Source organism: Petromyzon marinus, chromosome 33, assembly GCF_048934315.1.
Source record: "Petromyzon marinus isolate PM22_M1 ecotype Great Lakes invasive population chromosome 33, UKy_Petmar_22M1.pri1.0, whole genome shotgun sequence".
In the NCBI taxonomy this organism is placed as follows: domain Eukaryota; kingdom Metazoa; phylum Chordata; class Hyperoartia; order Petromyzontiformes; family Petromyzontidae; genus Petromyzon; species Petromyzon marinus.
The window spans coordinates 209,777-223,890 of NC_133699.1; the positions used below are offsets into that span (position 1 = coordinate 209,777).

General features: G+C 43.9%; 1 protein-coding gene across 1 annotated transcript in view; it reads left to right on the forward strand.

Annotated features, from left to right (window-relative positions):
• The first annotated feature begins 1,943 nt into the window (after positions 1 to 1,943).
• LOC116948262 (regulator of G-protein signaling 7) overlaps positions 1,944 to 14,114 on the forward strand; it is a 130,677-nt gene continuing 118,506 nt past the window's right edge. The window contains exon 1 of the mRNA XM_032964755.2: positions 1,944 to 2,054. Coding sequence (XP_032820646.2) covers positions 1,944 to 2,054 — 111 coding nt within the window. The remainder of the gene's footprint in view (positions 2,055 to 14,114) is intronic.

A 14,114-nucleotide genomic window follows, 5' to 3' on the forward strand; every position in this document is an offset into this window, starting at 1 on the left:
CACAAGTGGCGCTGTCCTCGAGACAGTCTCGTCCCTTCACCTGATGAAGGCCACTTGTGTTGTGGCCGAAACGTCGTGAGAATTTTATTGTGTTATTTTATTTTATTATTTTATTATTTTATTCTCATTCTACGTGACTTTACCAAAATAATCAAAGAAGATGGGCCCTTGACATGTTGGGGCCCTTTCCGGTCTCCTAGAGAGGACACAAATACCTCCTCGTGGTGGTCGAATACTTGACCCGTTGGCCTATGGCCTAGCCTCTGGTTGACCAATCGGCCGCGTCCATAGCCGACGCCTTTTTATATGGCTACGTTCTTGATAAGGGGGCCCCTGAGCAGCTCCTCATGGATCAGGGCAATAATTTCTCTCTGGGCATGCAGAAAATATGTACCTTACTTTATCACCCACAAATGGATGGTCAAACGGTTGCACAGGACCCTCACAGCCATGCTCTGCCAGTAGGTGACCACGGGCCAGTCAAACTGGGTTCTTCACATTCCAGGTGTTCTCGCTGCATACAGGCTAGCTCCTCACGCCTCGACGGGGTTCTCACCATTTTACTTGATGTACGGGAGAGAGCCCGAACCCCCGTTACAGGTCCAGTTGGGCTTGCGCCCTTCCAAGAAGGGGTCGGTGGTGCCAAACCCCATGTCGCAAATGCTTGAGCAGCTGCGGTTGGCCCACGAAGCTGCCAGGAGCATCTCGGCCCGCAGGCAGGCCGGAAACGAGCGGTCACGGGAACAGGGAAGCACGGGGGTTCCTTGGCAAAAAGGTGACAGGGCGTGGTTACACTGCCCTCAGGTGCCCCTAGGCATGTCCCCTCAACTGTACCATCCCTGGCAAGGGCCGGTCGGGTTGTTGAGGTCCAGCGGCTGCAGCTTATACGTATTCGTTTTGGCCAGCGGCGCTGGTTCGTGCATCCGTTATGGCTAAAGATATGTCTCGCCTAGTCCTGTCAATTCATTCCCATATCCTATGCGGCCAATGTCTGATGTGTCCGGCGAGCTGTCTGCCATGCCTTTGGAAACGGAACGTGAGGGGGATTGTTCTGTTCCGCCTACAGGACCGGAGTGCTTAACATCCAAGGACGGGGCAGCAGAGACTCCCGAGGTGGACCACCCGGGGATAGTCATACTGTTTCCCCTGCGGTGGGGAAGAAGCCTCGCTCTACTGACCCGTCAGACCATTCCTCAATCCTGAGTGATACCAGCTCTGACCCCGGTGACGAACCTGCCGCACGCACTCGCTCACGACATGTCATGTTTCATTAATCGGAAGGACTGTTCCCGCCTTCACATTACTGTCGTTACTATTTATTGGAATAGGTTTTACCCTTTTAACTGACACAAAAACTGACAGCTTTATTCAAGGCATCATGTTTGCAATAACCACACCACAAGCAGTCAAAATGCAAACAAAAAAGACAACTCTGATAATAATATGCACTGTCTTTGAATTTGATTGGTCCACACCCGAGACAGCTTTTCTTAGAGCCTAGTCCCCATTGGTGTTGGACCAGAAGACGCTTATGATTACTTTATTAATTAGCAGTTCGGCCATACACATGCGTACACAAGCACGTAGAATTGACAGCTGGGACGGTTGTGCTTTTATTCACGGGGGGGGGGGGGGGGGGGGGGATGATGTAGAGTAGAGATGTCGCAGTGCGCGCAGTTGAGCGGGTGCAATTGAGGACGAGCAGGTGTGCACGTTGGAGCATGAGCTTGGCGCCGGAAAGCTGTGAGCAATTAAAGGGAGAAGCAGGTACAATCTAGGGCGAGCAGGTGTGCGAGCTGTGGCAGGAGGTTGGCGCCGGAGAGACGGGAGATGGGGGTGATGATTAGGGATTAAGGAGTGCGGGAGGTGCCATGGAAGCGACAGCTTAAGTGGGGAGCACGTGAGGACTCGGAATGAGGAGGGGTATATAAGTGGGAGTGTGCATGAGCAAAGTTGAGTTGTTCGGGGAGCAAGAGAAAAGACATCTCGCCGCTGCCGCTCGAGCCGTCAATGGGACCTCGTCCCTCATGCCGTCGCCGGCCCGGGACAGACGGGTGAGTAGATACGGGGCAGCATAGGAGAGGGCAGCGGCGAGATAGGAGAGAGTCGGTGAGGTGCGCAGTAGGTGAGGTGCGGAGTAGATGAGAGTGGGTAGTAGGAGAAGCAGAGTGTGTGGTGACAGTGGAAGGCAGTCATAGGAGTGCCTACAACGGGTGCGAGAGTAGGATTAATAAAGTATAAGCAGGTGACCTGTTACTCCGTGTCTGTGTGAGTAATTTCGAGACACTACACATATAAGAATGCCTTTTCAAACGAGAACAATAAAATCACGATTTGGATTAAGTGCTTTAATTGGATTCAACTGTTTTTTTTTAATCAAACCCGTAATTGGACTTTCAGCAGAAACTGAGGCAATGCTGGATTACAATCACTGTACATAATTTTTTTGTCATGGAGAACAAAGTTTTATTAATTCTAAATATACATTATTTATGGGCCAATACGCTTGAATGTGTGGTGACATTCGGGAGGGCCGTGGCGTGCGATGCACCGTCATCGTGTTCACTCCGTAGGTGGGTGTAGTACCAGCCCTAGCGGGGCTTGGTGAGCCCTGGGATAGCACGGGCACCACGCTATTTAGACTGTTTTTAATTAAAGAGAACACCTCACGTAGTTCCTACATTTGTACATGCACTTGTAGAGCCCCTTTTTCAATTCATTGCTGGACAAGGACCTCACTACACTATGCTGTGCCGATGATTGTTGGTCCCATACTTCACCATGCCGGTAGGTTGGTGAAGGCGTGGAGCAGAGACATTGGATATTAGCAAAGTGCACTTTGTTCACAATGTAGCCCCGCGGCAGGCTGCCACAACTGTGTTATGTATGTATGTTGAATTTATTTCAAATCGTACATAGCCAACCGTGCTAATTGGATGTGCGGGGGAAGGACAACAAACTAAACTGTGTGTGTAAGTCGATTTCAATTTAGAATTTAAAATGCATAGCTCCAGCGGCTTCCTAATATTGGAAGGAAGAGCGTTCCAGACAGCTGCAGAAGTACATCTGAAAGCAGTGACCTTCTTTGTCCAATGGTTTGCTAAAAGCTGCTGCGAGGATGACTGGAGTTTGTATGATGGTTTATGCTCCTTGAGGAGATCAGCAAAGTATTGTGGTTCATTTGTCGCAAGCACTTTGTGTGTAATGAGCGAGACCTTATGTATTCGTTCAGCAACTGGAAGCCATAAACAGTCCTGGTCGCGTATGGTGCCAAGGTTCTTTAGAGGAATATAAAATTGAATCCTGGAGTCTGCGACCGCCAAACCTAATCCTCCCACAAATGTGTTCGCTGAGCCCGAGTGCCAACCAGCAGAATCTCCGATTTTCCTGGTTTAAACAGCATCTCGTTTCGTGCAAACCACACGTGCACCGCTCGCCTGCAATCTTCGAGGTTACCGAGGCTCTCCATATATAACTTTGACTTCACTGTGTTGTAAAATTGCGTATTGTCAGCATATTGATAGAAGTTGATGTCATGCGATGAGATGACAGCAGCGATTGGAGAGACATTTGAAAACAGTAAGGGCCGGAGGAAGGACCTCTGTGGTATGCCAACTAGGCACGGCATAGGCAATGACTCTTTGTCATCCAGCTTGATGAACTGTGAACAACCATGTAGGCATGATTCAATCCACCCCAGTGCCGTACCCGATCCACCGAACCTTGACCTTAGCTCTTTATGCACGTCAGTCACCCATCCAAGCACTATCCATGCTCTGAGATATGATCAAATTGGGCACATTTCTCACGATTTAGTCATCGGCGCCTAAATTTAATATAACTGTAACAGGCGTTTGTATTACATAAAAGCATAATTAAGTAAAATGTTAACTCATTTTCATAAGGGTCTGGATGTATGACAGCTTCCCTTTTATAGTATTCTCACAAGTGGGATGAAATTGTAGTGCCTGGAGAAACTACTCAGGACAACACTCAAAACTCCAGAGAGCAAATTTGCTGTACTGCCTCCGACAAGCAACACATCATTGCTCTGCAGGTCATGTTGTGCACATCCCAACTCTATTTTTTGCATGATTCACAAACCCTATCTCCAGGTTTTTTGTATGGCAGGTGTATGTGTGTGTGTGCGCACCACTACACATGGCACATCTAATTATTTTTTCCTCATACTTATGCATTAATCTTGGGTTGGGCTCAAGAGTTTTGACCTTCATTGATTCACAGTAATGATGCGGCCGTTTCGATGGCACTGAAATTGGCAGCTTGTAAAAATAGCACGTGTCTTTATGCAATGGCCACCGAAAACACACACAACCCCACACACGTGAAAAGTGTCTGGTGGTCAGCTGTTGTCCCTGTAGTCAGGTGATGATGCTCAAGAGGCACTTTCTGTAGGCCGCGACGATAACAGCGCGAGTAGAAATAAAGAAAAATTCCGCGCTGTATATAAGAATAAGCCAATACTGCAAAGCTTTCTTAGCTTGTGTGTACAGTATTGTATTTATTTAGGTTAGTGCGCACAACTCTACGTGTTTGTCACACCAAAGCAAACATGGCCTTCCTAATAAATAAAAGTTCAAATTGGTGACGTGGACGTGTAAGTTATGAGTCTGAAATACATTGTGTTTTCACACCATATAAACAATATTGCGTGTCACAGGGCTTGATTGCAATTTATTTGCTGATGACTTCACATATGTCCTGGATAAATGAAAATCATTTGGAATTATGACTGGGAGGAGACTGCGGGTTAAAATCCCAGCCAGGGCGAATGCAGCATCCATCACCATCATCAGCGTCCTGCCGAAGTCGGTACAATAATTACCACGTGGTGAGGCTGTGCCACTGTTTGAGAAATATACAGTGGACGTCCACAAGCGATACTGGGAGCTGCGCCAAATTGTTATTGAAGACAGCAAGAGCCCTTGTAAATTCAGGGCTTAGCTCAGAGAAATGGTGACAAATTTGGGTGAGCACCAATATAGCCAACAAGCAGCTGATCGCCAATCCCACCAAAGAACCTCCGGGATTTAATCTACCTCGACAATAATGGTACACATTCAATTTAATCTGCAATTCTCACACCACATCTGCCCAGTATGACCTTCACAAGCCTGGCATGCGAACTCTAATTTTATTCCTGTTTTTTTACGGAAGCATTGAAGCAATCCACAGCAAATGCAATGTAGCAATTTCCTCGCTATAGGTTGCTATTATCCAACCCATGCAAGAGAGTCTATGCCCCATGGTTGCTGCTGCTGTGATGACCACTGCCCCAATTTTAATTTCAGCAGGGGTAGACCTTGACTAGACGTAACTCGTGTATTTACAACTAGCAGGAAGTACCCGGTGTTGCCCGGGCGAAAAATATATTTCAAAACTGCTCTTAAAAACATAACATACATTCACACATACAGAAAAGTGTAATGTATGTATAAAGTATTTGTGTATACATTTTACGTGTTTAGGAGAATACAATGTAGTGTAACAAAAAAAATATTTTTTGTTAGTCCCTGCTGGCGATGTTTACTACACATCGCAGCAGATTCTCATTTGAAGCTGATTATACGTAGGGGAGGCACAGGATCAGGTTAGCTAATCGTCACCGGTGTTGGCCATAAGCGGGAATCAAACTCGGGTCGCCGGGTTCGTGGTGCAGCGCGCTTACCGCTACACCACCGAGACACACACATATCAACTTACACACACACACATGGACTTACGCACACACACATCGACTTAAACATACACATACATAGACGTACACACACACATATGGACTTACACACACATATGGACTAACACACACACATGGACTTACACACACATCGACGTACACACACATCGACTGACACACATAGATTCACATACACACACACACATAGACTAACACACGCCCATAGAGCCACACACACATCGACTTGCACACAAACATATCGACTTACACACACACAGCGACTCACACACACACACATAGTCACACACATACATGGACTTACACACACACAGCGACTTACACACACAAATACATGGACTTACACACACACACGCACATCGACTTAGACACAGACTCACACACAGACACACATCAACTACACACGCACACACATAGCGACTGACACATACACATCAACTTACACGCACACATCTAAGTACACACACATCGACTGACACACATAGATTCACACACACAAACATCTAATTATACACAGACATATCGACTTACACACACACAGCGACTTATACACACACACAATGCACACACATATATGGACTCACACGCACACATCGACGTTCACACGCACACATCGACGTATGCACACACAATATTACTTATATAGTTGCTAAGTAAGTTTTTAAATAATAGTTTTCTATGTATGTGACTTTATCGAAAGAAGCAAGGGAGAGGGGAAATGCACGCGTGTAAAATAAGTAATTAAGAGTGGCGTGTAAAATAAGTAAGTAATTAAGAGCGGCGTGTAAAATAAGTAAGTAATTAAGAGTAATTAAGAGCGGCGACGAGGGTGTTCCGCCATTTTAGTGCAAATATTTGCAGCGAGCAAAAGCGGCAAATAATTGAAAGTTAACGAATAATAAATCATCTTATCCTACCTGTAACTATGACTAGATGCGCACTAATAAATAATCTTATCCTACCTGTAACTATAACGAGACGCGCACTAATAAATCATCTTAACCTACCTGTAACTATCACGAGACGTGCACTAATAAATCATCTTATTCTACCTGTAACTATGACGAGACGCGCACTAATAAATCATCTTAACCTACCTGTAACTATCACGAGACGTGCACTAATAAATCATCTTATCCTACCTGTAACTATCACGAGATGCCCACTAATAAATCATCTTATCCTACCTGTAACTATGACGAGACGCGCACTAATAAATCATCTTATCCTACCTGTAACTATGACGAGACGCGCACTAATAAATCATCTTATCCTACCTGTAACTATGACGAGACGCGCACTAATAAATCATCTTATCCTACCTGTAACTATGACGAGACGCGCACTAATAAATCATCTTATCCTACCTGTAACTATGACGAGACGCGCACTAATAAATCATCTTAACCTACCTGTAACTATAACGAGACGCGCACTAATAAATCATCTTATCCTACCTGTAACTATGACGAGACGCGTAGTAATAAATCATCTTATCCTACCTGTAACTATGACGAGACGCGCACTAATAAATCATCTTATCCTACCTGTAACTATGACGAGACGCGCACTAATAAATCATCTTATCCTACCTGTAACTATGACGAGACGCGCACTAATAAATCATCTTATCCTACCTGTAACTATGACGAGATGCGCACTAATAAATCATCTTATCCTACCTGTAACTATCACGAGATGCCCACTAATAAATCATCTTATCCTACCTGTAACTATGACGAGACGCGCACTAATAAATCATCTTATCCTACCTGTAACTATGACGAGACGCGCACTAATAAATCATCTTATCCTACCTGTAACTATGACGAGACGCGCACTAATAAATAATCTTATCCTACCTGTAACTATGACGAGACGCGCACTAATAAATCATCTTATCCTACCTGTAACTATGACGAGACGCGCACTAATAAATCATCTTAACCTACCTGTAACTATAACGAGACGCGCACTAATAAATCATCTTATCCTACCTGTAACTATGACGAGACGCGTAGTAATAAATCATCTTATCCTACCTGTAACTATGACGAGACGCGCACTAATAAATCATCTTATCCTACCTGTAACTATGACGAGACGCGCACTAATAAATCATCTTATCCTACCTGTAACTATGACGAGACGCGCACTAATAAATCATCTTATCCTACCTGTAACTATGACGAGACGCGCACTAATAAATCATCTTATCCTACCTGTAACTATGACGAGACGCGCACTAATAAATCATCTTATCCTACCTGTAACTATGACGAGACGCGCACTAATAAATCATCTTATCCTACCTGTAACTATGACGAGACGCGAACTAATAAATCATCTTAACCTACCTGTAACTATGACTAGATGCGCACTAATAAATCATCTTATCCTACCTGTAACTATAACGAGACGCGCACTAATAAATCATCTTAACTTACCTGTAACTATGACTAGATGCCCACTAATAAATCATCTTATCCTACCTGTAACTATAACGAGACGCGCACTAATAAATCATCTTAACCTACCTGTAACTATGACTAGATGCGCACTAATAAATCATCTTATCCTACCTGTAACTATGACGAGACGCGCACTAATAAATCATCTTATCCTACCTGTAACTATGACGAGACGCGCACCAATGAAGCGTAACTGACAGAACGTCACTGCTCAAGTGTAAATGTTAGAATGAAGACGTAATAGCAATGAGTTTGTTTATTGGTTTGCCCCTGTGCAGTGATATTACGCGGCTGCTGATGCCTCAAAAGTACAGAACAAGGCTATGCTTAACCTCAAACTTGTTTTTTTGTGAGCAGGACAGTGATATTTAGAAATTTACCTATTTTCAAAGAGAAAACGTGTGCATAAGTGTCATTCCCTCACATAAAGACGTGCTCGCTAAAGCAAAGTTTGTGGGGAATAACAGGCATTTTGTATATAACAATTTAAAAGTAGCATTAAGTATATGTACCTGATGATTTTTGCTTATGTTGCAATCGAAACGTCGTATTCTATTATTATTTAATTTATTTTCTTTCTTCGTGACTTAACCTAAAAAACCAAAGAGTAATTCCTGCAAGCTTCGAATCGAGTTTTAGCACTAAGTACTCAGGCAGAAAAATTGTGTTACTTAGGGTAACTGTCATCAAAATTGGTTAATCCCTGCCATAAAATAGTTCATAACAGGAATAGTAATGAGTCATGGTAATAAAGTTTGAAGGGAGCTGTACATCTGTGTGCGTTACCTTGCACAGTGTCCACACGAATGAGAATTTCCCCCTCCCCCCCCACGTGTGACTTGGTAGGGGCGAGCATGCACAAGGCGCGTGCTTTGGCGCGTGCTCGGAGGCACGACGTTATAAATAAATAACTCAAAACAGCACTAAATTTCTAATTAAAGTAGTTTAAAGGTAACGGACGCGAAATCGGAATAGCGCTGGCTCACCACGGGGCTTATGGCGTGCTACCTGCGTACTTTTTTTACACGTTAACCCCACGGTTCGCGAGCCAAAACCTTCGCAAGTGTCGGCCACACACAGACATGCCTTTTATAGGTAAAAAAAATAAAGATATGCTAAGGGCCATGTTACTGCAGTTCTTTCTCATTGCTTTAATTTCTTCTCCAGGCTTAGACACAGCTGCCAGTTATCCCTGAAGGTTATTCTGGTGAGAAGTATCTGAAACCAAAGCCTCCCGTGAGTCAGAAAAACGATAGATGGTGACGACGCCCCGAGTGAATTCATAAATTAGACATACTGCATTAATTTAAGGAGCTAAAATGTGTTGGCCTTAAAGGAAGCATTGTGTCAGATGCCCTTAGCAGGGTGATTTATGAGTGTTGAAGGTTTCGGTCTGAGTTCTGCAGTTGAGATTATAGAAAATAGCACACATCTTGAAGGAGGGAGGACCCTTCTAATTTAAATGACAGTATATATAAAATCAATGTCATCATCAACCATGATTTAGTCACTGCTGGATGAAGGCCTTTTCACATAATCACCTCTCCTCACAGTCCAACGACATACCACAATTTGTCTTGCTCCTGCACATGAGCTTATTTCATCACTCCATCTTCTGGGTGGTCTTCCTCCCAAGCATATTTCCTTCTTTGGCTGCCATTCCATCACCAGCCTCATCTCATGGCCACCATCCCTTCTCGTGATGTGTCCTGCCCTTTTCTTCACAGTGAATAACATGTCAGTAATTTGCATTTGTTCTCAAATCCACGTGTTCTTCTTTCTATCTCTCAGTGTACATTCAAGCATGCACCTCTCCAAACTTCTTTGGTCACTTTTTTATCTTTTGTTCAACTTGCTTAGTCACGGTCCATGTTTTCAAACCCACGGCATAGCAGGTCACATGCACTGATTGAAAACGTTCTTGTTGTGGCACATTGGTGCATTGCTTTTCACGATCAAATGCAATTTTCCAAAAGTGCTTCATTCTGCCCTCATTTACCTCTTTATGTAATCACGTTCATGCAGTCAATATTTGCCCTAGGTATACACATCCAGTTGTTTTTCCAGTTGTGTCCCGACAACATATACTTCCTTTTATCCGGCTTGCTTGTTTAACACGACTTTTGTTTCCATCATATTTTAGCTCCACTTTGCAGCCATTGTTCGGTTATTCCCTAATTTCCTGTCATTCACTTCTATTCGTGGTGGTAATGACGATGTCGTCAACAAATCTCAGATGGTCACTCCTTTTTCCATTCATGTCTATTCATCTAATCCAATGTTTTCCAATGAATGTGTAAATAGCCTTGATGAGAGCATATCTCTTTGTCTGGCTCCTTTTCTGATGTGTATTTGATTAATTTATATACGTGATCTTTGTGTAGAATTTCCATGATTACAAACTTTTTGATACTTATCTATATTTTATGAAGCCCTTGTTTTGTGAAAGTTTGGAAGACTTAACCAGTTTCCACTGCATCATATGCTTTTTCATAGGCGTAATGATATTTGATAATCATTTGTCTGTATGCATGTGGTCAACCATAGAAACATCTTTTCTAAATTGACCATTATTCAATTCACTATGATATTTGTGACCAATTTGCTACATGTTCAATTTTACAGACTCATTACCCTCCTCATCTGTAACAATCACAATGATAGGTTCTATAGTGGTGCCGTAACGTGGCAAGCCGTTACAAGAGCGCTGATAAGACGGTAAAACTGCACCTCTTAAATGTCTTGTTCATTCACTGCCGGATGGAGTACCCGCATTTTATATGGGCTAATCTTCCACGCTACCAGAGATCTTGGACTAGGTGAGAGTACCCACACTTTACCCCACCACGGGCGACCTGCCGTTCGACTATAGTGTGCCTAATTATACTTCTGAGTGGACAAAGGGGCCGGGGGGGGGGTCCGGGGTGGGGGCTAAGAAACCTGGATATTTGTTTCAACTGCCAGGAGGTCGAATTGAACCGACAACCTCTAGATTACAAGTATGGTGTACTCACCATTACAACCACGGTAGCATCTCATATATTATTACTGCATATAGGTCAAATTTCATAATGCTGCAGAGTCAAGTTCTAGTCAATGGCAGACACCTCTTGCAGACAACTGAGACAATTGTACAGCCACAGTGGATAAATTATACGTATTGACGTTAAGGGTGTCACTATGGTGTTAGCCCCAGGCACTGTCATAAGAGTGTTACTGTGTGCCTGGAACCTCTCTCTGGGACCAGAGTGAGTGCGGCATGCGAACGGGCCCTAGGGGGTATAGTCCTGGTGGCGGCCTGAGAGAGGGTAAGTCAGGACATGGTAGTCTGGGTGAACCCGAGAGGGCACATGACCAGGAGAGGGTAGTGAGGGGGGGCTCCGAGGGGGCTTGAGGGACACGTGATGCTCGGTCGAGATTCTTCGGGAAAGGTCTCGAAGGGGGCGTGGCCGAAGGCGGAGTGAGGCCACGCTCAGGAGCATAAAGGGGCAGTCCCGAGAGTGTTCTTGGCTGTCTCCTGGAATCATCCTGTCATGCTACGTCTCTTCGGTCTGCGGTCTTCAGTCTTCGCGCTCGGCATCGTGGGTCAGGCAGCGTGTTAGCTGACTCACCCAGTTATGTAGTTACCCCGTTGGGGTCTAGTTAATTGTGATCGCTGTAACGTTTAAGTAGTAGCCGTGTTGGGGCCGTGTAATAAAAGTGTTGCCTCTAAGTCGAAGTGTGTGCCTCCATGTTCAACACTTCACGTGTACAAAATCCAGAGCCGTATGTTTGGCATCCTAATTCTTATATTTTATATACAAAAAATCTTGGTTTTGCATGGTATTAAAACACACCACGTAATCTCAAGGCAAAGTACAGAATGGACAGCATTAAAGTATTAAAAAAACCCATTATATTTACAAGCAAATATAATTAAAGATACTTCCGGAAAAGGGAACGTTAGAAAAAACTAAAACCTTTAGTGTATATGCATTGCCAATGAAGAGGAACCCTTATATAATTTAACTCATATTAAAAATGCCGTGCAGTGATAACTTTTACTTCATAGGCAGTACAGTAGTTATATTTTCACGCTGTTATATTTTTACATGTATTTATCCTGGATTAATTTCTAAGAAATATATCTCAAGGATCTCTTAGCCCTGATTAAAATAAATAGAGGAAATAATAAATTAACGAGTAAATAGAATTTTGATTGAAAGCTTTCGTGACTGCAGGAATTCATATTCTTGGTTCTTTCGGTAAAGTCACGTAGAAGCGAAACAATAAAATAATAAAAATATTGTTTTATATTTTTATTAGAAGGGAAACAATAAAATAATAAAAATATTGTTTTATATTTTTATTATTTTATTGTTTCCCTTCTACGTAACTTTACCGAAAGAACCAAGAATATGAGTAAATATAAATTCTATATTTAAAACACCTTTTTAAAACGCAAGAGCCCTGACGTTTAAACATTGAGTAGTGAAAATTTAGTACTGGTAATACTGAGCAAATAATAAAAAAATCCCAATTTTTTGACAGGGCCAGTCCATCCATAGGACAATAGAGGTTTTTTTGGGTTAGATCGCCCACATTTAAGTAATTATAATGTTCTATTTTCGATGTCTATCAGATGAGTGCCACTATCTGTTCGATTGTCATGAGCACATGACATTTTCACCAATGGTGCAGGGCCATCAACAGTGATGAGGGACATACGCAAGCGTACACATTTGAGTTAACCACCCCTCCATGTGTACATACTAAATGGATGGCCCCTTATTTGGGCACATTTTCTCTGCCTCGGTTTGATATGCATTTGGAGCAAGCACAAAACAAAGAACCCCTGTGTAGACTACATAGGCTGTTGGGGCAAGTGGTGTTAGCGAGTACTCTATCAAGGTCTTAACTGGGCATATACAAGTGTAGTGGCATAAAAGGGGTCACAATGTCGTTAGCGCCAACTACTGTCACGAGAGTGGAAATGCACGTCGGGAGTCTCTCTGCCACCAGAATACGGCTGACATGGAAGCGGGCCATAGGGGGCATAGTTCTGGTGAGGGTCGAAGAAAGAGCAAGTGAGGATGTGATACTTTGTGTGAACCCGAGAGGGCACGTGACCGGGACAGGGTAGCGAGGGGGCCTGAAAGGGGGCTCGGAGGACACGTGATAAGGGCCGAAAAGCTTCTGGAGAGATCTAGAAGGGGGCATGACCGAGGGCGGGGCAAGGCCACGCTGAGCGGCATAAAGCCGGGGTCCTGAGAGCGATTGAGGCTCTCTGTGGGAGGTCGGCGCGTTCTACGGTCTTCGGTCCTCGCTCTCCGGTCTTCACTCTGGGTCGTTTGTTGCATACGAGATGGGATGGTCGCCAGTACGTTACTGACAGACCTTGTTATGTAGTTGCCCTGTTGGAATTTAGTTGAGTCATAACCCTGTTGGAAAGCCACCCATACTGATGCCTACCTAAAACCTGACTCCCACCACCCCAACCGTTGGGAAAGAACCATCTGAGGACCCAATCAAAACCATCACCTTGCCATACATAGGAGGGGTCACTAAAATTTTTCGAAAATCATGAGCAAACACAAGATCCAGGTTCGATTTAACACAGTAAATAAAATTCGTGATCTGATCCCATCTGTGCAGGATGTGATCCCTGACATGCAATACCCCGGCGTCTACAAACTAAGCTGTGTCTGCAGCAATAGTTACATTGGGGAAACTAAGCGACATGTCTCGGACCGTGTTCGTGAACATAAGGCATATCTGAAACACAGTAGGACCAATACCTCAGCCGTGGCTGATCATTGTTTTAATGCGGTGGGCTCACACGAAATTGATTTCGCTAAGACGAAGGTACTTTGGAAGCCCACTGGCTATCAACAAAGATTCGTTCATGAAGCCATCCATATATATAGACACCATTTCAACCAAGAAGA